Source organism: Saccopteryx bilineata, chromosome 8, assembly GCF_036850765.1.
Source record: "Saccopteryx bilineata isolate mSacBil1 chromosome 8, mSacBil1_pri_phased_curated, whole genome shotgun sequence".
NCBI lineage: Eukaryota > Metazoa > Chordata > Mammalia > Chiroptera > Emballonuridae > Saccopteryx > Saccopteryx bilineata.
In genome coordinates this window covers 52,674,679-52,698,914 of record NC_089497.1, presented here as the reverse complement: position 1 = coordinate 52,698,914, position 24,236 = coordinate 52,674,679, and the positions used below count along the sequence as shown (strand labels likewise).

The window sequence follows — 24,236 nt, the reverse complement described above, 5'->3', positions numbered from 1 at the left end:
TACGTCTTCAAAAGATAAAGGTTTTTTGCTACTCTGAGTATTTCTAAGAATGGATTTTAGGTTCTGAAGAGCATCTCAAAGAGATGCTCCTGAACTCTTCTGAGGACTGGCTGTGTCGCTGAGAGGCTGCGGCTGCCTGGAGGACCGCTCTGAGTGGCAGCGGGCTTTTGGAAACAACGTGTTAGTCATTCACAGTAGGGTCCTGCCTGGATGAGAACAGAAACTGCTCTGTGTGTGTACGTGCGTGTGCATGAGAACATATATGTGTACGTGTGCATGTAGATATACATATTTTTAACTTTATTTTGTAGTATTTCAAACACACAAGGTAAACTAATATAATTAATGTCCATTCCTTAAATAAAACAATTGTTAATATTTTGCATTTTTTTGTTTTATTTTTTAAAGTAAATTTTAGACATAAGGACATTTTGCCTTTAAAAACCTTATTATACACCTATTTTAAGAACATTTTTCTTCTTAACCATATTGCCTTATACACCAAAAAAAATTAACACCAGTTTTCTGTAATCTTCTAATACCAAGTTCATGTTCAAATTTCCAAAATGTTTCCCACTCTTAGTTTATTCAGAGCCAGGATCTACTCAGGCCCCACTGGTTGTGTTTGGTTATTATGTCTTAGAAGTCTAACTTAATCTAGAAACGTCCCCTTACCCTGACACCTCTGTTTTTCATTTTGAAATGGTTGCAGACTTACAGAAAAGTTACTTAAGTATTACGAGAGTTTCTTTATACCAGGGGTAGTCAACCTTTTTATACCTAACCGCCCACTTTTCTATCTCTGTTAGTAGTAAAATTTTCTAACCACCCACTGGTTCCACAGTAATGGTGATTTATAAAGTAGGGAAGTAACTTTACTTTATAAAATTTATAAAGCAGAGTTACAGCAAGTTAAAGCATATAATAATGATTACTCACCAAGTACTTTCTGTCGGATTTTCGCTAAGTTCGGCAGAATAAATCTTTATAAACAACTTACTATAGTTAAATCTATCTTTTTATTTATACTTTGGTTGCTCCGCTACCGCCCACCATGAAAGCTGGAACGCCCACTAGTGGGCGGTAGGGACCAGGTTGACTACCTCTGGTTTATACCACCCCTAATGTTGACAACTTACATAACCTAAGTGGAATAGTCAAGCCCAGGAAGTTGGCACGGTAATGATCCTCCTGACTAATCTACGACCATATTCTAATTTTATTAGAAAGCCTGAATGGCCTTTTGTGGTCCAAGAGCCAGTCTAGGCCCCCATGTTGAATGAGCTGTTATACCTCCTTAGTCCCCACTAGTCTATGATCCTTTCTCAACCTTTCGTTGTCTTTCATGGCCTTGGCACTTTTGATGAGTCATGGCCAGTTAATTTGCAGAATGTCTCTCCACGTGGATTGGTCTGATGTTTTCTTATGATGAGATTGAGATTATGCTTTTTGACAAGAATTCCAGAGAAGTGATGTGTTCTTCTCAGTGCATCATGTCAGCAGGTACATGACACTGACATGCCTTATTACTCAACACCTTTTAATTTATTTCATTTTTTTTTTGAGAGAGAGAGACAGACAGAGGGAAAGAGGGACAGACAGACAGGAAGGGAGAGAAACAAGAACCATCAACTTATAGTAGCGGCACCTTAGTTGTTCATTGATTGTTTTCTCCTATGTGCCCTGACTGGGGGGCTCCAGCTGAGCCAGCGACCTTGGGCTTCAAGCCACCGACCTTGGGTTAAGCCAGTAACTGTGAGATCATGTCTATGATCCCTCACTCAAGCTGGTGACCCTGTGCTCAAGCTGGCGACCTTCGGGGTTTTGAACTTGGATCCTCAGTGTCCCAGGTCAATGCTCTATTCACTTTACCACCACCTGGTCAGGCTCAACACCTTTTATTTTTAATGACACTTGCTGAAGAGATGGCTCTCACTTTTTATCTGCTGGGACTGTCAGGATACCGCGGGGCTCGAGCCGCCAGCTGCACCCTGGTTATGCAGCTGGTGCCTGTTGCCCCCTGCAGGGAGGCTGTGCAGAGCTGCTGGGATCATGGGTCCTTATTTATACTTATGGCTCCCATGAAGTGGAGCTATAAGTATAAATAAGCAACCTAGACTTTGTGTCCCATTGCAGATGAAGTCCTTTCCATCTGGGTGCACAGTCCCGCCTCTGCCACTCTTTCCTGCAGCATGGCTTGGCACTGGGCTCCCCCCACCTGCTCTGCCAGCAGCTGCTCCATGCTTGGGCCACAGCTCCAAGCTGTTCAGGCATTGACAGAGGTCATTCTCCAGACGTCTTCTCTCTGTGCAAGCCTGAAAAGTGACTTTAAAGGCCTTTCTTTCCCTCTGAGGCGTGGGCTCTCCCCTTGTTCTGTTTGTCAAGGCAGGCGGGTGCTGGCTTCCTGGGGCCTGGAACAAAGGCCCCGTGTGAATGCCTCCCTGGCGATGTCCCTGCCTTCTCAAGCCGGTTACCTGCCTTTTAACCCGCTAACAGCGGCTGGCGTCCCCAGGCCACTCACACTCCCTGAAAGAGAAGGAATTTCTGTGGCCTCCTGTGATACGGTGGGGTGTGCCTTAGCCATGGCCAGCTCTGCCCCAGGAGGGCCAGTGGAAGGTTCCGGATGGAAGGTCACTTGCAGCTCTTCTGTCTGAGGAGTCCAGCCCCCAGTAGACGTTAAGATCACCTGGGCTCTGCCTCTGCAAGGAGGGCAGTGGGCGATCCTTGAGATGGTGGTGGTGGTTGTTAAAATGGCTAATAGGAGAGCAAAAATTGAGCAGACTTTGTGGGGCCTGGCAGTGGGGAGGGGACAGGGTTCAAGGACTCTGCCCTTCAAAGGGACACATGACTGGTTGAGCTGCTGACAAATGCATTTCTATATATGATGGCTGTTTATCCAATCAGTTTTCAGCCTTCATAGTTACCTATCAAGAAAGCCATGCGTGGCTGCTTGGAGGAAATAACCAAGTGATTTTTTTCTTCTTTTCCAAGTGAGAGGAGGGAAGATAGAGAGACGGACTCCCATATGTGCCCTGACTGGGATCCACCCAGCAACCCTCGTCTAGGTCTAATGCTTTGCCCATCTGCGATCTGGGGCCATGCTCCCATCCAAGCTATTTTTAGTGCCTGAGATGGAGGCTCCAGGAAGCCATCCTCAGTGCCCAGGGCCAATGCACTTGTACCAATCTAGCCATGGCTGTGGGAGGGGAAGAGAGAGAGAGAGGGAGAGACAGAGGGGAGGAAGAGGGGTAGAGAAGCAGATGATCACTTCTCTCCTGTGTGCCCTGACCGGGAATTGAACCCAGGACATCCACATGCTGGGCTGAGGCTCTACCATGGAGCCAACCAGCCAGGGCCCCAAGTGATTTTTAAAATGGGTCTTTCCAAGCTAAATGCAGAGAGTCTGTGGATAGCTAAGAATTAGGCAAACTATTGAGCAGGTGTCATTGGGTTCTCTGGTTCTCCATTCTTCACCCTGCGGGCTGCTGCGCCCCCAGGAAGGTGCAGGAAGGTCGGAAGGGCAGGAGCGAGACTGTCACAGGGGAGGGTCCTGAATCAGTTCGCAAGGCTTTGTGAGCCCTTGTGAGTGAGTCAGGGGCTAGCAAAGCCTGGGCAGGGGAGCAGGGGAAATAGAGCAACTTCTGCTTCTCCCCAGGGGCTCTTAGAGCCCCAGCCCTGGAGAACCGTGAAGACGGACACCTGCAGCCTGCTCGCAGGGCCAGGCCCCGGAGAAGCTGTTGCCCTGTCACCTGGACGTGACTCCACCGCCATCCCTGTCATCTTTCAACAAGTTCACCCAGGATTCCGATTCCCCACCTCCTCTCTTCTTCCAGCTCCGTGTTCATGTTGAGTTTCTACCTGACCTGTTTCGTGCTGTTGACCTTGGTGGTATTTGTGTCCGTGATCTACTCCTGCGTGAAGGTGAGTGTGGCTGACACCTGAGCCCCACCTCTTCCATGACACCAGCGTCCCTTCCTTCCCAGCCCATGGATAGGGACCCTTCCTGCAGCCTAGTAGTCCCACTTGGGGTCAGGGCTGCGTGGTGCTGGATCACGGTGCTTGCCTGGCAGTGGCAGCAAGCTAGACTGCAGGTGTGGTCGGCCAGCAGAGCCTCACCTGTGTTGTCAGCCTCTGCAGATCTTTGCAACAAGAAGATGGTGTCGCTCCCTCTTTTGTCGTCCCTTCGGTATCACGTGGGATGGAGGAAAGACACCTAGTACAATGTCTGGCATGAAGCAGTGGTCAGTAAACATTTGCTGAAAGAATGAGTGTGGAAGTGACCTCTTGACCCCCCTTCAGTGTCCCCATGTACCCTGGCACTGGCCCCGGAGAGGACGGAGGAGATGATGGCTTTGGAGCTGCTCATCATGTAGACAAGGGGGTGGCCCAGCGTGGTTCAGTGTTTCAGGTGGGGCCACCAGCCAGTAAGGTGGACGTGAGACCCTGTCCTGTGTTTTTCTCTGACTCCTTCTTTTTTTTTTTTAAAGATTTTATTTATTGATTTTACAGAGGGGGGATAGCGAGAAGTATAGTATGAAGTCATATTTGCTTCACTTTATTTGTTTATTGGTTGATTCTCATATGTGCCATGACCGGGCAAGCCCAGGTTTCAGCCCAGCGACCTCAGCGTTCCAGGTCACCACTCTACCCACTGTGCCACCCCCAGGCCAGGCTCTCCCACCTTGGGCATGCTGTGCCCCCAGTCAGCTTTTTTCTGCGAAGGGCCCAGGCTGTTCTGGTCCTATTGCAGAAAGCATTCGGGTTCCCATTTGCCTTGTCCACTAAACGTTTCCCTCATTACTTTCCCTGGTGTTTTCAGAATTCCCTGACGGGACCAGCCTGGTCCCAGAGAGCACTCTGTCCCCGGGAGGCACAAGCCCTCCCCAGCTTCTGCTGTCCCCATGTCTCTGCTCCTGACACTCACTCAGAGCCAAGCCCCCTGGGGGGAGGGGCGTGGTGGTGCCAGGCCCTGGTATCACTCCCTGCACTCTGCAGTGGGTACCACGTTCTTCTTTCAAAGGGCTTGACCTTTGTGACCTCCAAAGTCCCCTTTATCTTTCTAATGATTTATTCACCTGATGGTTAAGGTCTTGGTGGACTGGTTGTGAGAACTGGAATTATCTGGGGTGGTGCAGCCCTTCCCCGGAGCAGGTGCAGAGGTGGGTGGCCGGAGAGGGGCAGGTGGACTGAGGTCACATGGCGAGTTGAGGCGTGTTTGAGGCCGGTGCCTTTGCTGCAGCAGGGGTTAACCCTGGCTCCCTGCCCCTCCACTTGCTGCCACGCAAGGCTCTGTGTTCAGTCACCTCCTGCCTCTCGTGCCTTCCTGCAGTGTCACGCCTCTCCCAAACCACCCCCAGCCTGCTTCTTCCCCAGTGGGAAGTCCCATTTTCTTCATCTCAGGACGATAAGAACACATCACATATTCACCATAGGGGAAAGGTGGAAACAACCCAAGTGTCCATCAACAGGTGAACAGAGAAACCAAAGTGATACGTGTGTACAACAGCACATTGTCTACCCGTAAAAAGGAGCGAAGTTTTGACACATGCTACACCATGGACGAACCTTGAAGACATTATGCTAATTGAGAGAAGCTGGACACAAAAGAATATGTATTGGATGATTCTAGCTAGAGGCTGTATCTTAGAGACAGGAAGTAGATTACAGGGTGCCGGGCTGGAAGAAGGGGGACTAGGGAGTTGTGGCCTGATAGGTGTAGAGGTTTGTACCGAAGTAGACGACAGTGATGGTGGCACGGCACGGTGCCTGTGAAGGAGTGTGACTGAATTAGACACCGCACAATGACTACAATGGCACATTTTGTGTCATATATCTTTTACCACAATAAAAAGAGTGGGGTTGCTGTAGCAACCTTAAAAAAAAAAGTACACCATAGCTAAAAAGGCCTCTTAAACCTTTTTTTCGGAACCCCCAAAAGAATCTTTTCTCTTTTTAAGTTGTTAAACTGAGACAAAGTCATTGTTCGTCCGTTCGAGGCACTTACTCTGTCTCTTCAAATCAGAATCAAAGTTCTATGTAGTCTGCAGTTTTTAAACCGGAACCTAGATTTCTCTCTTTTCTGTTTGCTGCTTGGGTAAACCTGGGCTACGCTGACTTCATTTGGTTTGGGTTCTCTGATTTGTGCGTATACCTGATGGTGGGGGAGGAGGAGGAGGAGTCAGGGGGGAAGAAAAGAGGAGGCCCCGCCCCCTCCACCTCCACCTGCTCTGGCCAATTTGAATTAGTACTTTGGTCTAATTCTTTTCACCACTGTTTGAGATTATTTATGAGAAGCATTCCTGCCTTTTTGTTTTATTGAATCTCCCTAGTTCGTAATCAATGTCATATTTGATAAGCTTGTTCTCCGTTTCTTTATCCAGCCCAGTGATTTTCCTGACAATTCCGAGGAGACCGCGGTCATGGGGAGGCTGGTGGGCGGAGTGTCCACTTCCTGCCCCCAGCTAACCCCCCACCTAGCCACACCTCCAGCCAGGGTTGGTGGCTTTCCCATCTTATAAACCAGGGGTTGGGAACCTTTTTGGCTGAGAGAGCCATGAACGCCACTTTTTTTTTTTTTTTTTTTTTTTTTTTTTTTTGTATTTTTCTGAAGCTGGAAATGGGGAGAGACAATCAGACAGACTCCCGCATGTGCCCAACCAGGATCCACCCGGCATGCCCACCAGGGGGCGATGCTCTGCCCCTCCGGGGCGTCGCTCTGCCGCGACCAGAGCCACTCTAGCGCCTGGGGCAGAGGCCAAGGAGCCATCCCCAGCGCCCAGGCCATCTTTGCTCCAATGGAGCCTTGGCTGCGGGAGGGGAAGAGAGAGACAGAGAGGAAGAAGAGGGGGAGGGGTGGAGAAGCAAATGGGCACTTCTCCTATGTGCCCTGGCCGGGAATCGAACCCGGGTCCCCTGCACGCCAGGCCGACGCTCTACCGCTGAGCCAACCCGCCAGGGCCAATGCCACATATTTTTAAATGTAATTCCGTGAGAGCCATACAACCACCTGTGTACGTTATGCATTATCCAATAAAAATTTGGTGTTGTCCCAGAGGACAGCTGTGATTGGCTCCAGCCTGAGTGGTAGGAAATGAATGAATTGTAATACATGAGAATGTTTTATACTTTTAACATTATTTTTTTATTAAAGATTTGTCTGCGAGACAGATGCAACCATCAAAAGAGCCATATCTGGCTTGCAAGCCATAGGTTCCCGACCCCTATTATAAACGTAGATTCACAGGGGTAGTCAACCTTTTTATACCTACCGCCCACTTTTGTATCTCTGTTAGTAGTAAAATTTTCTAACCACCCACTGGTTCTACAGTAATGGTGATTTATAAAGTAGGGAAGTAACTTTACTTTATAAAATTTATAAAGCAGAGTTACAGCAAGTTAAAGCATATAAAAATAATTACTTACCAAGTACTTTCTGTCGGATTTTCGCTAAGTTTGGCAGAATAAATCTTTATAAAACACCTTACTATAGTTAAATCTATCTTTTTATTTATACTTTGGTTGCTCCGCTGCCGCCCACCATGAAAGCTGGAATGCCCACTAGTGGGCGGTAGGGACCAGGTTGACTACCACTGAGTAGAGCTTCTGTAAAGAATTTGTTTAGGAAAAAATACTCCATGGCTTATCAGGTCCAGAACCTGCTGATCTGGCCAGGAGCTGCATATACACTCATACCCACCTTGAGGTTCTGGCTGTGACCTCATCTCCCAGCTTCTTGATCACCCACCTTCTCAGCATTTAGTGACTTTCTGGAAAGTAGACCTGAACCTGAGAAGTTGCTTGTACTATGCACTCCTCTTCCATTTCATCATTCTCCATTCTTCCTTCCTGCTGCCGGTTCACTTTGCACATTAAGACCTAGAGGGGCAATTCTCCCTGTGGGTGTCCGCGGGGCGGGGCAGACCAGCCCTCCTTTCCGGACGGAGGGGCGGGCTTGTCGCTAGCACTGTCGCGCCTGGCTGGCTGAGGCAGCTGACTGCACCTTCGCAGGGATTGCCATGAAGCTGACTGGGCTAGAATTTTCCCCGTCGTTCTGTTTTTCCTCGGGAAACACTGGCCCTTTGCCAGCACTCAGAGCTTTCATCTTATCCCCACAGTTTCTCAGAAGTCACGGCGTGGCTTTTTCATGCCCCTGTCAGTGCCTAGGTGACCCCGGCGAGACGGGCTCCACGGAGCCAGAGCCACACAGTTCTGTCACTCAGGCTTTCTTTATGGTACTTGCTTCTCCACATCCACCAAACACTCGGACTTACTTTCTCAAACTGCCCATATCTGTAACCTGTTTGAAGAGAGAAACGTGAAGGCAGCGTAGACTGAGTCAGTGGTCCGCTGCCGGGTGCCGTTCGGGGGGTCTGTCCGCGGGCAGGCGTTCACTCCCTGCTTCCTGAGGACGGCTGCCTGTCCGTCTCGGGTCTGTCTGCTCCTCCCCTGACTCCGCTGGCCAGTCCACACACAGCCTGGCTGTCGCGCTGAGGCGAGCTCGGTGCCTTGGTCTTCATCTTGTCCCCGAGTCCTGCCTGGTCTCGCTGCCAGAGCGCATCGACCGCCCTGCGGAGCCCTGCTGTCTCCGGGACGCCTTGCCCTCGGGGCCATCCCCTGAGCCCTCCCTCCTGGCGATGCCATGCTGTCTGAGCCTGCACAGGCCTCTCCTCCCCTCCCCTGGCACCGGTGCTGCCCTGGGCCCCAGAGCTGCTTTCCTAGGGAAAACTGTCCTCCATCCCCTCCTGCCATCACACGTGGTCCACAGCCTCAGAGAAGTTCAGACCGGAAAGGGCCGAGCAATGAGGCGGCCCAGGCACACCACCTGAGGCTGGACTCCCCCTGTGATAACCCTGCAAGAGATGGGCCAGCCTCTGCTTGATCACCTCCAGGGACAGTGAACTCGCTCACATCTCCTGAGCACAGCCCCTCCTTCCCCCCGGGGCCAGCGCTGACTGTCCATCCGTTTCCCTGTAGCTTCTGCCCCCTCACCTGTGAAGCAGCCCAGGCCTCCCCCCACAGTGCTGCCACCACTACCAAGTGGGTGGGATGAGTGTGGCTCTCTTCCTTCCACAGGCTGGTCTGGGTCCCCTGCCTTTACTGTGGCTCAGGGGCACGTCCTCACTCAGAAGGCCAGACTCCTCTCCTGCAGTTCGGGACTTGGGTACAGATGGGCCCAGAAGGAGGACTCGGCCACATACTTCTCCCCATGTGTGTTTATCTCCCTCGTTCTCCAGGCCGCCGGCTCCCTCTTTGCTTGCATCCACTGACCCCTGGGACTCGGTTGTCTGAGCTCCTGGGAACCGTGAGCAGAGCTTTAGGCTCTGTACTCTGTACAGTCACCAGAAAGCCTCTCTTTGTCCCACAGCCTGAATGTGGCTGAGTCTCGCCTTGCTGACTGTCTTTCTGTCACTCCACCTGACTGCCACCCATAGGGTCTAAAACAGGGCCTTACTACACTACCAGTACCTCTCCCCTCTTACAGTGTCTTCTGTCCTGTGAGGACTTTGAATCTCCCACCCGCACCTTTCCAGCAGCATGCTCAGGGGCACATTTTGTCTGTCAGGGAGAGGGTGTGCTGTTGCCAGACACGTGTTCAGTGGCTTCTGAGTCAGGAAGTCCAGGGCCCAGCTCCCAGCTGTGCCACGTTGGGCTGTGCTGCCTGAGCCCCTAAGGGGGATTTTATGACATCTGCTTCAAAATGAAGAAAATAAAGCTCAGAGAGGTTCCTGACGCGGCTGTCCCCAGTGCCGGGCGTGGGAAGTGGTGTAGCTGGGGTCTACGCCCAGACGGTGCTTGCCTCCAGAGCCCACAGCCCTTCCCCCCAGGACACTGCCTGTGTCCAGATGTCCAGCTGACCCCTGAGCAGCCCGGGATAAAGCCGTGGTATGAAGCCTGGTCAGCTTCTGCCTGCCTTGGTTTGGCCTCTGAAATTTTCGTATCTTTTAAAATATTCTTTTTCTGAAGAAAGAGTATCAGCTCCTTGCCAAAAAAAAAAAGGCTGTTTTCTTAAGCTTTGCCATCAGATTTCACCCCTTCTTCATCTCTGCAGCACCCAGACTCCACATCACAGACGGGAGCCCAGGCCCCAGGGCAGTCATTGATTTGCCTGGTGACTTTCAGAGAGGCCATGACCAAAACTGTCCCTCACCAGTCATGGTTTATTAATTATGTCCCCACTCTTGTTTTTATATTGAATTGACTTGAATTAATTAGACTGAAAATGTACTGGTTTGGATTTTTTTTTAATTGATTCTTTTTCTGAGCTCTGATTGTGAGCAGGCATCGAGCAGTTGGTTTGCACAGATGCAATATTCTGCCACAAGAAATGCTTCCCCATATCTGCCCGCAGCTGTGCGACAGCTCTGCAAGGAGGTCTCGCCCATGTGAAGAGTGTTACCCTCCATGCTGGGGTCCCTTCAAGGTGGGACTTACGGTCAACATGCAGGTGAACTTTTTTTGTTTTTTGTTTTTTTTGAGAGAAACACAGACATGAAGGGACAGAGATGAGAAGCACCAACTTGTAGCTGCAACACTTTAGTTGCCCATCGATTGCTTTCTCATATGTGCCTTGACCGGAGGGCTCCAGCTATGGCCGTAATCTCTTGCTCAAGCCAGCAACAGCTTAAGCCGGCAACCATGGGATGACCCCGCACTCAAACTGGCAATTTCAGGGTTTTGAACCTGGGACCTCTGTGTCCCAGGTTGATGCCCTATCCACTGTACCACCACTGGTCAGGCAACATGCAGATGAACTTTTTGATTACAGGAGATGAAATACTCTATAAACCGCTTGCAGGGCAGGATGTCACATCTTCTGGAGACTTCAAAAAGCAGCAATTCCTGGGTTCTTGGTGAGGTTTTAAAGCCAAGAGTGGGTCTTTTGAAAGAGTGACAAGGGAAACCAGCTTGTAGCAAGCCAGTGTATTAACATTCAATCATTCATTAGATGTTAGAATGTCATTTTCTAGATTGTATTTTTTTAAAGCCTGCAGTTCTTCTCCTGCCCTCTGGGTGGCCCCCTTGGGGATCCTGGTCCTCTTTTGCTAGGCAACCCATGTCCATACCCAGCTCCAATCATTGATTACTGCAGGATAATGAAGGAAGCCCTTCAGCTGATGCATAAGGTGACCAGAACTAAAATGATTTAAGTATCATGGGTGGTGGTGGAGAATGGAGTGGCAAAATTTGGAGCAGGCAGAGATTAGAAACCATCTGTCATATTGTTTCAGAGTGAGAGCCTGATGCTAGTGCCAGACACTTTCCCCAGCTGTGAAGCCAAAATTTCCTTTCATAGGAAGCAGAGACTTTCATTCTTACTGGCAGCATAGCTCTTTAAAATGCAGATATTGACTACTAATGTCTATTGAATTTGACAGTTTACAAAGCACTTTCAAACGCATCATTTCACTGCGTCTTCATAGCCACGCTGGGAAATAGATGTTCCTTATTTTATTGATAAGGAAACTGAGGCTCGCAGCCATGAATGACTTCCCCAGGAGTAGACAGTGAGCAAGAGGCAGAGCAGCATTTTTTACTAGGTGCTTCATTTAGATGTAATCTACATAATCATAAAATCCATTTTGTAAAGATCAATGAAATCATAATTTAGTAGCTTTTGGTATATTCATAAAGTTGTGCAACTATCATCCCTGTCTGTTTCTAAAACATTGTCATCATCCCCCAAAAGAAACCCCACACCTCTCGGCAATCACTGCCCATCCCTCGATGCCCACAGCCCCCGGCAACTTCTACTCTACTTTCTGTCTTTATGAATTTGCCTTTTCCAGACATTTCATGCAAATGGAATCATATAATATGTTGCCTTTTGAAATTGACTTCTTTTTTTAGCATATTTTCAAGGTTTATCCATGTCATGCCATCATGTAACAGTTCTCTATCCCTTTTTATGGCCGAACAGTGTTCCGTTGTAGGGGTAGATCACATTGTGCTTATCTCTGCATTAAATTGATGGACATTTGGGTACTTCCCACTTCCCTGGGTCTGCCAGCATCTTTACGCTGGTTGGGGTATAGGAGGACATGATGGACAAGGCCAACCTTACTGGACTTGGTGGACCCTGACCACATAGTTACTAGAATCGCAGTGGGCCTCTGAGTGGACAGACGACTGTCTGGTTGAAGGAGGGTTAGGTGAGGGAAATGGCTGAAATGCTGAAAAAGGCTCACTGAATCTGCTGTCCACGGCCTGTCCTCACACACAACTCTGCCCTCTTCTCACCAGCTCACCCCTTCCTCCAGACACCAGGCCCTCTCTGAGTCTCAGACCACAGCTCCCTTCTTCCAAGGAACCTCTGACCCTCCATGACTCAGCTGCCCCCTGCTGTCCCTCCCCATTTATGCATGACAGACAGAGGGGGGTGGCAGAATTCACACAGCAGGTTCAAGTGCTTTTTCCTCTGCTTCCCTGTTGGGGTCAAGATAGCATCTTTTCCCTCTTATTTCCGTCCTCTTCTCCCACCTGTGAGATCCCCAGGTAGACCCGCTCCTGGCCAGCTGTGGACCCCGGGCTGCTGTGGGGCTGTGGGGCTGGGCTGGAGGCTTGCACGCTGGGAGTGCATTCAGGAAGGACCCTGGGTTACGCGGAAGATCTGGTTCTACCGCAGTTTGTGGCACGCCCACTGAATTCTTTTTTCTCTCTCTCTCTCCCCACCCCTGCAGCTCTTCCCAACCCCTTTGCAGACCCTCTCCAGAAAGATTGTGAGGTCCAAGATGAACAGCACCCTGGTAGGGGTGTTCACCATCATCCTGGTGTTCCTGGCGGCTGTTGTCAACATGGTGAGTGGTTTCACTTCCCCCGGGGCCTCCCCAGCCCCATGGGGTGAATGCTGGTGGAACCCTGTACCCCACAAGCAGGGGCTGCGAGGAGTGCCTTCCCGGACCCTGGTTCTTCTTTGGGTTTCGCATCAGGTCTCCAAAGGCTCTCACAGCTGGAGGAGCTAGAGAGATGCTGGAAACCCCCAGGGATGTTTAGGACCCCCCCCCCCCCGGGCGCAGGGTTCTCAGCCTCTTCCAGGCTCCTCTGCTGTCCTGGGCCCGTAGCGGGCTGCACCCAAGACAGAGAGTGACCAGGCACTCAGTGTCCTGTGAAGATGGGCTGCCCGGGCCTGGTCCCCTTGGCTGACCCTCGCCTCCTCTGCCCCAGTTCATGTGCAACTCCAAGGACCTGTTCGGCTGCCTGGCAGATGAACATAACATCAGCACCAGCCAGGTCAATGCGTGCCACGTGGTGGAGTCGACTGTCAACTACAGCCTGGGGGACGAGCGGGGCTTCTGCGGCAGTACCTGGCCCAACTGCAACTTCCCCGAGGTACTGGGCAAACGGGGCCTGCTGCAGGTGGAGACCCCCACCCCGCCCCCTCTCTGCCCCGGGCTGGGCGAGCAGGGCCTGCTGCAGGTGGGGAACCCCACCACACCCCCTCTCTGCCCCGGCTGCTCTGAAGGACGGTCAGAGCTCACTTCCTCAGTCTCTCTCACTCCAGCGCCAGACACCAGGGAAGGAGGCCAGCCTCCTCAACGGGACGGCAGCCACAGTAATAGACAGCATGGCTGTTGTTTTCCTAGAACTTCCCATGTGGGAGGCACTGCTCTAAGTGCTTTCCATGCACGTACCCAGGTAATCCTCATAACCACCCTGTGATGTAGATGCTATTACTATACAGAAGAAACTGAGACACAGAGAAGTTACATAACTTGCCCGAAGTCACATAGTTGTAAGTAGCAGAGCCAGAGCTCCTCCCCAGATCGTCTGACTCCCGAGTCTGTGCTCCAGACCTGAGGGCAGAGCTGTTCCTGGCCCCTCACAGACCCACCGCTGCCCTGGAGAGCATGGCAGAGCCCCGCGCCGCGCGTCAGAGCAGGGCTGTCAGGAGGGGCTGCCGTCAATCAAGTTCACCCCTTCGAAGTGCACAATTCCATGGCTCTTAGTATATGCACAAAATTGTAACCTAATTTTAGAACATTTTTGTCACCCCCCAAGAAGAAATCGTGGCTCTGTAGGTCATAAGGTTGAGGAAATGGGGCCGAGAGCCTTAGACAGCAACGTGCATTAGAGCCTGTGTATGTGCTCCACCTTGCTGCATTTTCGTGGGGAGCAGTTTCAGAGGGAACCGTGGGCCAGGCTGCCAGTCTAGGCGTCCACTCCATGCACTGGGTGATTCTCACACCCCAGTTCCCTGCCAGGGGTTCACATGAAACCTATAAGATGATGGCAGTTTGCCTTTTCCTGGGGAGAAAGTCCAAATTTTCATTCAATTCCCAAGGGGCCCATGACTCACAATGTCCAGACCTGCAGCGAACGGCCCGTGGGCTGTCCCACTGCGACCTCCCTGCCCTGGCCGGGGAGGGTCTGCTCTGTCCTGCCTGCACAGACAGGGCACGGCCACGCAGTGAGCAGCAGGACTCCGCAGAGACGCCCTAGACCAGAGCTTCCGCTCCACTGCCCCCGGGGCGGGGCGAGGCCACGCCTCCCTCTCCCCGGCTGTGGCCCTGCTCCTCAGGCGGCCTGGGTGGGCAGGCTTAGGCCTCACAGCATCTGCCCCTCACTCTCCTCCCTGCCTCTGTGCCTCTGTTCCTTCTCACATCTGGCCGAGAGCCCAGGGAGCTGCTGCCTGAGGGCTGTTTGCTGAGAAGCAGAAGCTCTTTGGACCTCACTTGTCCCTTGGCAGTTGCTCCACAGAAGAAGTGGAGGCGTGGGGGAAGAGGGCAGAGGCAGGGCCTGCTCTAGCTCCTCATTTTCGGGAGACAGGGTGGTCCAGCCGGCAGTATCCAGTCCTCACCAGCCCTACCAGTTTCAGCCTACTTATCCCTGCTGGCTGCCACGCTCCAGGGCTGACCCCGCCCCGCAGTGTTCTGACTCGCAAACCCGGAGGCCCTCGGGGGACCCCTGCATTAAGCCCTGTTGTCTGGGCTCTGGGTCTGAATGGGAATCCAGGCTGGCTTGTACCTTGGGGCTGAATTAACTGGTCTGCCTTTCTTACTCCTTCTTTTGCCCCTGTTCCCAGTGGTGACTTGAGGCTGGTCCTTCCCCTTTTCAATCACCGGGGTCCTGTACGGCCTCTCTCTGGGTTCCTGGAGGCCTGAAGGGTCAGGAAGTCCAACCTGGGGGCTCCCCTCACTGCCAGCCTTCTCCAGGGCCTCCCGCCCAAGGCAGAGGTCGTGCATAGGGAGACCTGGTGCCTGTCAGAAATACTGGTGCTAAATTTAAAAGAAAGAACAAAATAATAGGTGCTGGCATGCCTGGGCTTAGCCCTGGGAACGACCAGGCAGAAGGGGACCTCTGAGGCCACCATGTTTGAGAAACTGCGGCTTGGAGGCCAGAAGAGACTTCCCCGGAGTAATCGCACAGGCCCCGCCCCCCTGAAGCCTTGCAGACACGCTTTGGACTTCCGAGAGTGTCAGATTCTCAGAGGGCCGCTCCCACCCCCGGGAGGGCGAGCAGCAGCGGATTCGATTTCTGCAGCCCAGTGCGTCAGTGGTCCCGGGAAGCAGGAGGAAGATGACAGGTGGTGTCACATCAGTTATGAAAACATTGTCGGAACTTTGGATGTAAAGTTGCAGCGCGAGGGCTTGGGGTCTGTGCTTTCCACAGCTGCTGAGGGCGCTGGGCACGACGCCAAGGGGCTTCAGCTCGTGCAGTCGTCACCAGAAGCCCAGGAGCTAGGAAGGTTTGCAAATAGGGAGACTGAGTCTTAGAGAGGTTGAATACACGGCCCGACTGACGCAAACAGTCCCAAATGAATGAGGATGTAACACAAGTCCACCTGAGCCTGGAGCCGTGCTCTAAACCTTGGACTGCTGCCAGTACTGGTCAGACTCGGCCTGGAGCCCCACCTCCTGGTTCCTGATCAGGACCCTTCACATTATATCACAAGTCTGCACCAGCAGAAATACCCCCAGACCAGGCTTCTCCGAGGCCGGAGGAGGCTGGGGGCAGGGGGGGGGGCCGACCCTGAAGTGCTGCCCTCTCTCCGCAGTACTTCACCTACAGCGTGCTGCTCAGCCTGCTGGCCTGCTCCGTGTTCCTGCAGATCAGCTGCATCGGGAAGCTGGCGCTCATGCTGGCCATCGAGCTCACCTACGTGCTCATCGTCGAGGTGCCCGGCGTGGCGCTCTTTGACAATGCCGACCTTCTGGTCACCGCCAACGCCATGTAGGTGGCACCCATCCGCAGGCCCCCACGGGGTCCGGGGCTTTGCAGAGAGGTGCGAGGAGTAGGCTGGGGCCCGGGGCTGCAGAGGGTCTGCCAGGGGAGTGCCCACCTGGCAGAGCTCCGCGGCATCCTGTATCTTCCCCTGCTCCCCTCCCCGGGGGTGGGTGGCTCAGTCCCACTGTTCCGCCTCCCGGGTCCTACTCAGTGCTGACCGCAGGCCCCTGTGTCCATCGTTCCTCACGTGTCCAGGGCAGCTCTGATGAGCTGTTTTCACCTAACTCCACCTGCCGGTGGCTCCCTAGGCCCTGAGGGTCAAGGTTCAGCAGGGCTGGACAGCGAGGCCTGGGGGAGCCGAGGAACAGCCTCTGTTGTTCGTGAGCCCGGCATCCCTCCCGGAGCCAGGCGCCGAGATACAGGATCATTCTTCATCCCATAGCGGCCGGCATGTAGGCAGGGCTGCCGGTGACGGGCTTCTGCCGGTGACGGAGAGTGGTCGTCCAGCTGTCCGCAGGGGGCAGGTGTCGGGGTTGTGCCTCAGGCCACCCAGCTGGCTGCCAGCTTGGTCCCATAGCAACGGATGTTAGAGTCATGAGGCAGGACCTCTGGCTTTGGGTCAAATTGTGTTTCAGTCTCAGACTTAGATACACATTTGACTGTTTTTCCTGAACCGCATTGTTTTCCCAGTGAGATGGGAGCAATGACACGCCTAGCAGTGAGATGTCTGTGAAGTGCCTGATAAGTAGTACACGTTTGTCCTGTCACCGTCCCGCTGCCCAGCACGCACGCCGGGAAGTGAGCAGCAGGCGTGTCCCCTGAGGAAACGGGCGTGCTGTGCTCTCCCTGCGGCAGGGGACGGGTCCACTCATCACAAAGCATCTGCTGTGGTCCTGCCGTGTTTAAGGCACGGAGCTAGGCAGTGGGTGTAGCACTTGCTTGTGAAGAGTGTCACCTAAGAAGCTGAAGGTGCACTGAAGGGTCTAAGTCAGACTCACGTAAGAACTTGCAGGCGGCTGCGTGGGGCTGCAGGCAGGGGGCCGGGAGGCTCTGCGGGCTGCACCCTGAGAGGACATGGAGAGGCGGGGGTGGGCTTCTCCCGCGACTCGGGAGGGCAGTGCGGAGCTTGGCTGCCTCTTTCTGACCTGCTCCTCCACCAGCCCCCACCCCCAGCCTACCCTGTCCTCCGGCTGAAGTAGCAGCAGAGCATGGAGGTTGTCTCTGGATTGGGAGGCCCTGGCTTGGTTCTAGGGCACACTGTCCACATATGTATGTTATAGTTTTCTAGTACCTGTATTAACAAGGCAATGCACGCACTGGCCACACACCGACACTCGGTACTACTTGAAGGCCTAGAAGCCACATGTGGCCAGTGGTGACCGTAGTGGGCAGCACAGTGTAATCTTCCTCCTCTGGATGGCAGCAGGGGGCTGGGGTGGGAAAGGAGGGTCCGTGGGGGATCCAGGGACCCAGTAAGGACTGGGGAATTGTGGTCATGGGGACCAGGTGCTAGTCTGCAGGCCTCCATCCTGAGTGTGCTTGGATTAGGAAGGGTCCTGGGTGGAGAGCAGTAGCAGTGGGAACAGCAATGTGGGACATCGGGGACAGAGTGGGGTGGGGGACAGCAGACATGGAAACTGAGGATGCAGAAGGGGCCCTGACCGCCCTTCCCCTCCTGTTGACAGAGACTTCAGCAACAACGGGACCTCCCAGTGGTGAGTTGATACTCTTTCTTTGAATTCTCTGATGTGCCCTCTCCCTGTCCTTGGCACAGAGCAGCCAGGGCCAGCAGAGAAGGCCGCCATGTCTAGGTGGGAGGGGGCTTTGTGGAGAGCTGGGTAGGGAAGGAGGCTGGAGAGGGTGAGGAGGCCCTCCCCTCCCGGGTTCCCAGGGGCGGGGCCTCTCTGGGTAGATGCCCTTTTTTTTGTTTTGTTTTCTGAAGTTGGAAACAGGGAGGCAGTCAGACAGACTCCCGCATGTGCCCGACCAGGATCCACCCGGCATGCCCACCAGGGGGAGATGCTCCGCACATCTGGGGCGCCGCTCTGTTGCAACCAGAGCCATTCTAGCGCCTGAGGCAGAGGCCATGGAGCCATCCTCAGTGCCCGGGCCAACTTTGCTCCAATGGAGCCTTGGCTGCGGGAGGGGAAGAGAGAGACAGAGAGGAAGGAGAGGGGGAGGGGTGGAGAAGCAGATGGGCGCTTCTCCTGTGTGCCCTGGCCGGGAATCGAACCCAGGACTCCTGTATGCCAGGCCGACGCTCTACTGCTGAGCCAACCAGCCAGGGCCTAGATTCCCTTTTTTTATGGTCTTCACCACCCCAGGATGATTGCTAGATGTGGTGGCCAGGATCCTCGGGACCACAGGTCATCCCACAGGTCTCAGCTCAGAGCAGTTAGCCTCAGGCTCCTCCCCAGGAGTATGTCCGTGACCTCAGGCCCAGGAACTGGTGCCTCCCCGCACCTCCCTTTCTGGAGGAGAGCAGTGTGTGTGGTTAGGCCCACATCTGGCTGCATTCACGGTGTGGCTCTTTGCTGGAACAGGGAACACGGTTTGGGATAGTTGCTTTTATTAAGAGTATTTATTTAAAATGTTAACAGAGGTATAATTAGGTAATAGTGGCCTCCCATTTTGGAGTTATTGCTAATCATCAGGGTATATAGTATCTTTAATCTTTACCACCAACAAGTGTGGACATTGTTTTTTCACTTTACAGATTAGGAAACTAAGGTTCAGAGAGGTTAGGAGACTTGCCCAGGATTGCCCAGAGGTGGCCACTGTCCTGCTTTGCTCCCTTGTTACTGCGCCCACAGCCCCTGTCGTATCCCCTGAGGAAGAACTGGGACACACAAGGAGCATTTTACAAGGCCTCCTTCATCCTCTGATATGACCAGAGAGAAGCCCCCGTGAAGGGGAGCGAGTAATGGTTGCTGGTGTGGGCAGGGGGCTGAGGTAGGCCTTCCTGTCAAGAAGGCGTTTGAGATGAGACGCCTCAGGCCAAGTTTGAGCAGGAGGGTGAGGAAAGGGAGTTGAGATAGTGGGAGGAAGACAAAAGGCCTGAGGGGCCTTGGAAGCTGCCCTGAGGTGCCAGGGCATCTCCTTTCTGCCTGCAGCCCCGAGCACGCGACCAAGGTGGCACTGAAGGTGGTGACGCCCATCATCATCTCAGTCTTTGTGCTGGCCCTGTACCTGCATGCCCAGCAGGTGGAGTCCACCGCCCGCCTCGACTTCCTCTGGAAACTGCAGGTGGGTGGTCCTGGGGCTGCAACCGGGGTGAGGGAGGCACCCGGGCCTCACGGAACTTTGTGAGTGAGTGAGCCCATCACCTGCGCTGGACTGGGCCCTAGTTCTACACTGACCAGGTGTCCTGCTCAAGCCTTGTCCCAACAGACTAGTGCCCCACAACCCAGCAGGTCTTAGCCCTGCTCTCTAGGGCCGAGAGGCAAAACCCCAGACCTTATTCCAGACAAAACCACCCTCAACAGCACTGAACTTTGATAGACCCAGGAGATAAACTCTTGTCACAAATACTGTGTGCATCCAGAGAGAGCCAGGGACAGAGGGCAGTGTGGACAAGGCCCAGTCTATGCTGGGAGCAGCAGGGGTCAGGAGGGTGGGGGAGAAGAGTGTCAGGAGGCGAGCAGGGGGGAGGAGTGCGCAGTCTCAGTGTCTTGGAGGCCTCGGTGCAGGGCCCGGCCAGGTGTAGGGCCCAGCAAGGTGCAGCCAGGTGCAGGGCCCAGCCAGGTGTAAGTGCCTGGCCAGGTACAGGGCCCAGCCAGGTGCAGGGCCCGGCCAGGTGCAGGGCCCGGCCAGGTGTAGGGCCCAGCAAGGTGCAGCCAGGTGCAGGGCCCAGCCAGGTGTAAGTGCCTGGCCAGGTACAGGGCCCAGCCAGGTGCAGGGCCCGGCCAGGTGCAGGGCCCGGCCAGGTGTAGGGCCCAGCAAGGTGCAGCCAGGTGCAGGGCCCGGCCAGGTGCAGGTGCTGGCCAGGTGCAGCCAGATGCAGGTGCCTGGCCAGGTCAGGAGCTGACAGCAGAGGCTTCTGTGGAAGGCCTAATGTGCCAGAACTGGGCTTGAAGATTTCTCCAGGCAGGATGGGTGGAAGTGGACATCAGAGATCATTGACAAGAAGCCCAGCCAGGTGGCCATGCCCTGGCCCTGATGAGAGCTGTCTCAAACAAGGACAGAGACAGTGGGGTGCTGGGGGCCCAGGTGGGGCTGAAGCCCAGCCGGTGCTCTGCCCTCCATGCTTTGTGCCTTGCACCCTGAGAGACCCACCACGGCGGGTGGCGGTGCCGCTGGGCCACTCGCAGCTGCCCCTGTGGCCACTGGCTGCCTGGTAGACCACCTCACAAGGTCCAGGGGAGGGCGCCCACAGGCACTCACTGAACAAAACTGATCTATGCCGGTGGCCTCAGACCTTTATTTAGTTGCTGTGTCGTCTCAGTCCTCGTCAGTCTCAGAGATCCTTATTCTGTGACCCTCGGCCAAGGTTCATTGACTCAGGTCACACCTTCTTGGAGGAAGAGTGTGGAAATGGTGCTGTTCCTTCTCAGCATGTCACACTGGGGACTCCACTGTGTTGACCTGTCCTGTCCCTGGTGCCATTAACATTGGTGACCCGCTCAGTGGGCGTCTACCAGATTTTTCCACTGTCAGATCTCCGTTGTGCCTTTTGCATTCAATTAGCATTTTGTGGAAAGATATTCCAATATTACACCAATCTTCTGACCCTCAGCAGCCCTCCACCCACCAGTCTCAGCACCCTTGCTGACGCCTGCCCTCCTGCTAGTGGTGACGCCTGTCCGTCATTCCTTCCACATCGGTTCATCAGCATCCCACTGCAAGAAGAGCCTGCATCTCCCCACTTACTTACTTAGCCATTCATTTATCGACATCAGCAGGGACTCAGATTCCTAGCAAACTTAGTAGGTTTTAATTTGCTCCTCTCGTTAGTTCAGTGCTCACTTTGTCCTGGGTTTGTGAGCTTTTTTAAGTTGGCCTCTGTGTTTTGACATGATTTGCCGTCCTTCTTGGAGCATGCGCTTACTTCCTGGCACAGGACGATGTCTCGGGCTCGTCGTGTCCTCTCCCTGCTGCAGCCCGGGAATCAGTGAGTTCCTCACAGAGCCCAGTCCTTAGTGGAGAATGGTACTTAGAAACCAAGATCAGGGTGCTCAGTGTGTTCACTGTTTTAGGTCTTCGCTGTGGACAAAGCTAGGAAGTACATGTAAGTGCATATGAAGCTATAAATAAATCTACGTGTAGACACAGGGTACCTCCCAGTATCTTTTGGTTTTAAAACTCCGGGTGTACACCAGTACCTCCATCTCGGGTGCGACCCCTCGGGCTCCCGTCTAACCCGCTTCCCAGTATCTTTTGGTTTTAAAACTCCGGGTGTACACCAGTACCTCCATCTCGGGTGCGACCCCTCGGGCTCCCGTCTAGCCCTCCCTCTCCCAGGCCGGCAAATACCAACCCTGGCCCTAAGAAGACTGCTCCCATTATCTCTCATACAGTCATTCGTTTTCTCGGTGGACCCCGCCTCCCAGCCCCTGCAGCCCCTCTCTGCCCCACGTGCCTCCTCACGGCCCTGCTGCTTGGGTGCTGGGTGAGCCACGTGGCACCCTTGCTCTGACCACTGGGCTCCCCGGGCACTAAGGGTGTACCAGGGAGGGCGGGAAGGGGAGGTTGGCAGGGAAGTGGCATGCCCACCCCCCGTTTGGAAAATAATGAAGGAGGCCTGTGCACGTGTGTGAGTGTGTAGGTGAGTGTGTCTACCTGCCCCGTATTGGCCTCTCTTCCCTGAGGTTCTCCCACCGGCTCACGACACTCAGTGTTCCTCCACCTCCCATCCCGCTCTGGGGCTTTGGGGAGGGGGACAACAGCAAATAAAGATAAATAAATACCTGAGTGCAGGTTTCTGGGATGGTGGGGAGAAGTCTGTTGGCTCGCCCCCAGCCTCACCCAGCAGCTCATTCTGTTGTTGGATCTAGGGTCATGGCGGGCGGGTGGGTGGGTGCTGACAGGGAAGGAAGGACACCGGGGTCTTTAGCTTCCCTGAAGCCCCCACACGAAGAACACCCTTATCCGCAAGGCCCCCTCCTGCAGAGCCACTGGCCTCGGTCCTTGGGGAAGCCCACTCTCATCCCCCTCCCATAGCACTGACTTGATTGGGACCAGAAAAGGCTGTGGACCCAGGAGCCTTCCTGCCCAGCCAGAGTCCGACCCTAGAAGCACTGGCTGTGCGGGCAGCTGCCCAGCACGTCTAGGGCTGAGTTCCCCAGAAGTGGTGGAAGCACCTGGCCAGGGCCCGGGGGTCTGGTTCCATTCTCATCGGCAGCCGTGCTCCCGATATCCCCGCCCCAAGGGGTCTGGCTCCATTCTCATTGGCAGCCGTGCTCCCGATGTCCCCGCCCCAGGGGGTCTGGCTCCATTCTCATTGGCAGCCGTGCTCCCGATGACCCCGCCCCAGGGGGTCTGGCTCCATTCTCCTCGGCAGCCGTGTTCCCGATGTCCCCGCCCCAGGGGGTCTGGCTCCCTTCTCCTCGGCAGCTGTGGTCCCGATGTCCCCGCCCCAGGCTAGGCTGCCGTTCTGCCTGACTCTTTAGGCAGATGCCGCCACCTCAGGAGCAGGAGAGCTCCCGAGTCCCCGGGCATGTGGTCTCAGCAGGCAGTAGGGGCAAGACTGTGGCCAGCCCGGAACACTTGCAGAGGCAGGGGGCGGGCTGGGCTTCCCTGGGGACAGCCTGAGGAGCCTGCCCTTGTCCCACCCCAGCCTTCCCTCCCTGGCATGCCTGTTCCAGAGCGAGGCACGGGTGGCCCCAACTTCCGGGGAGGAAAGTGCTCAAAGTGTCCTTCTTCACTGGAACAAAGGTCACTTGGGCTAGAAGGCCGGGACAGGAACCTAGTGCATGCCCACTGGACCCGCCTGGCACTGAGGGTCCAGGAGCCTCCTCAGGCGTGACCCCCAGCCTCATGGCCATGTTCCCAGTCCTCTCACCTCAGGGCAAGGCTCAGCCTCTGCCAGGGGTCATCAGTGCTGGTCAACCTGGTCCCTACCGTGCAACCAAACAGCGCCACGATTGGCCCATCATGAAAGCTGGAACACCCACTAGTGGGTGGTAGGGACCAGGTCTACCAGTACTGCAAAAGTGGGCAGTTTTTATAAAAAGTTTGACGACCCCAGCCTGGGCCTTGGCGGCCCCAGCTGCCTGCCTTCCTTGTTGGGTCTGGGTCCTGTGGCCCTGGGGGGCTGTGCCTGCTTCCCCCCCAGGCAGCACAGCTCACCGGAGAGCCGGGGCCCTGGCCCTCTTGGAGGCTCACTGCCGAACAGCAAGGCCTCAGTTTAGTGAGGGAAGGCCCCAGCAGTCTGGCTGGATCCTCCAAACAGCCCCGGCTGCCACCCTCCCTGCCCGCCAACCTCCCTGCCCGCCTCACCCACACTGCACTCCCAGTTAAAGGGGCCGTTTTGTTTGCCGTCAGGGGGGTGGAAGCCAGCGGACCGCACTCTGTCCCGTCAGCCCTGTGACTGCTCTGACCAGGTGGCTCCTTGCACGCCTTGGTGCATGACCTTTGGGCCACTACTGGTCTCTTGACCTGAGGGCTCCGCACTGTTGTTCCTTTAACCTAGAAGGTGAGTAACCACACACCCTACGGCCCAAATCCAGGACCCAGACTGGGGAAAACCAGAATCAGAGTGTTGTCCCTGTCCTGCCCTGGGTGGCACCTTGGGGCGCCTACACCTCCCAGCCCTGCTGGCTGCGCTGGCCCTGGGGTGAGTCAGCTCTCAGGGGGCCCAGGGAGACTGGCCGTGGGGTCACCCTGTTAAAGGGACCCTCGTCAAGCTGCTTTCCTGATTGTGTTTCCTGCTATGACGAGAAAACTGGGCAGCTGGGAGCACTCGGGCAGTGGAGGCTGTTTGGGGCATGGATCTGTGCCGTCCCTTTAACCTGCCACCTCGTTCCAGCCTCAGCAGGTGGCGCGTGGCCTCTCCTCCCAGCCCCGTTTCCGCTCTGGGCTTCCCTGCTGCAGGGTCAGCACCTCACACGCACACTTTCCAAGAGGCAGGTGGGGAG

General features: G+C 54.6%; 1 protein-coding gene across 1 annotated transcript in view; it reads left to right on the top strand.

Moving 5' to 3' along the window:
• Nucleotides 1-24,236, top strand: part of ADCY5 (adenylate cyclase 5) — a 165,777-nt gene that overhangs the window by 131,899 nt on the left and 9,642 nt on the right. The window contains exons 12-17 of the mRNA XM_066240786.1: nt 3,834-3,921; nt 12,678-12,794; nt 13,162-13,326; nt 15,992-16,167; nt 17,847-17,876; nt 19,275-19,407. Coding sequence (XP_066096883.1) covers nt 3,834-3,921; nt 12,678-12,794; nt 13,162-13,326; nt 15,992-16,167; nt 17,847-17,876; nt 19,275-19,407 — 709 coding nt within the window. The remainder of the gene's footprint in view (nt 1-3,833; nt 3,922-12,677; nt 12,795-13,161; nt 13,327-15,991; nt 16,168-17,846; nt 17,877-19,274; nt 19,408-24,236) is intronic.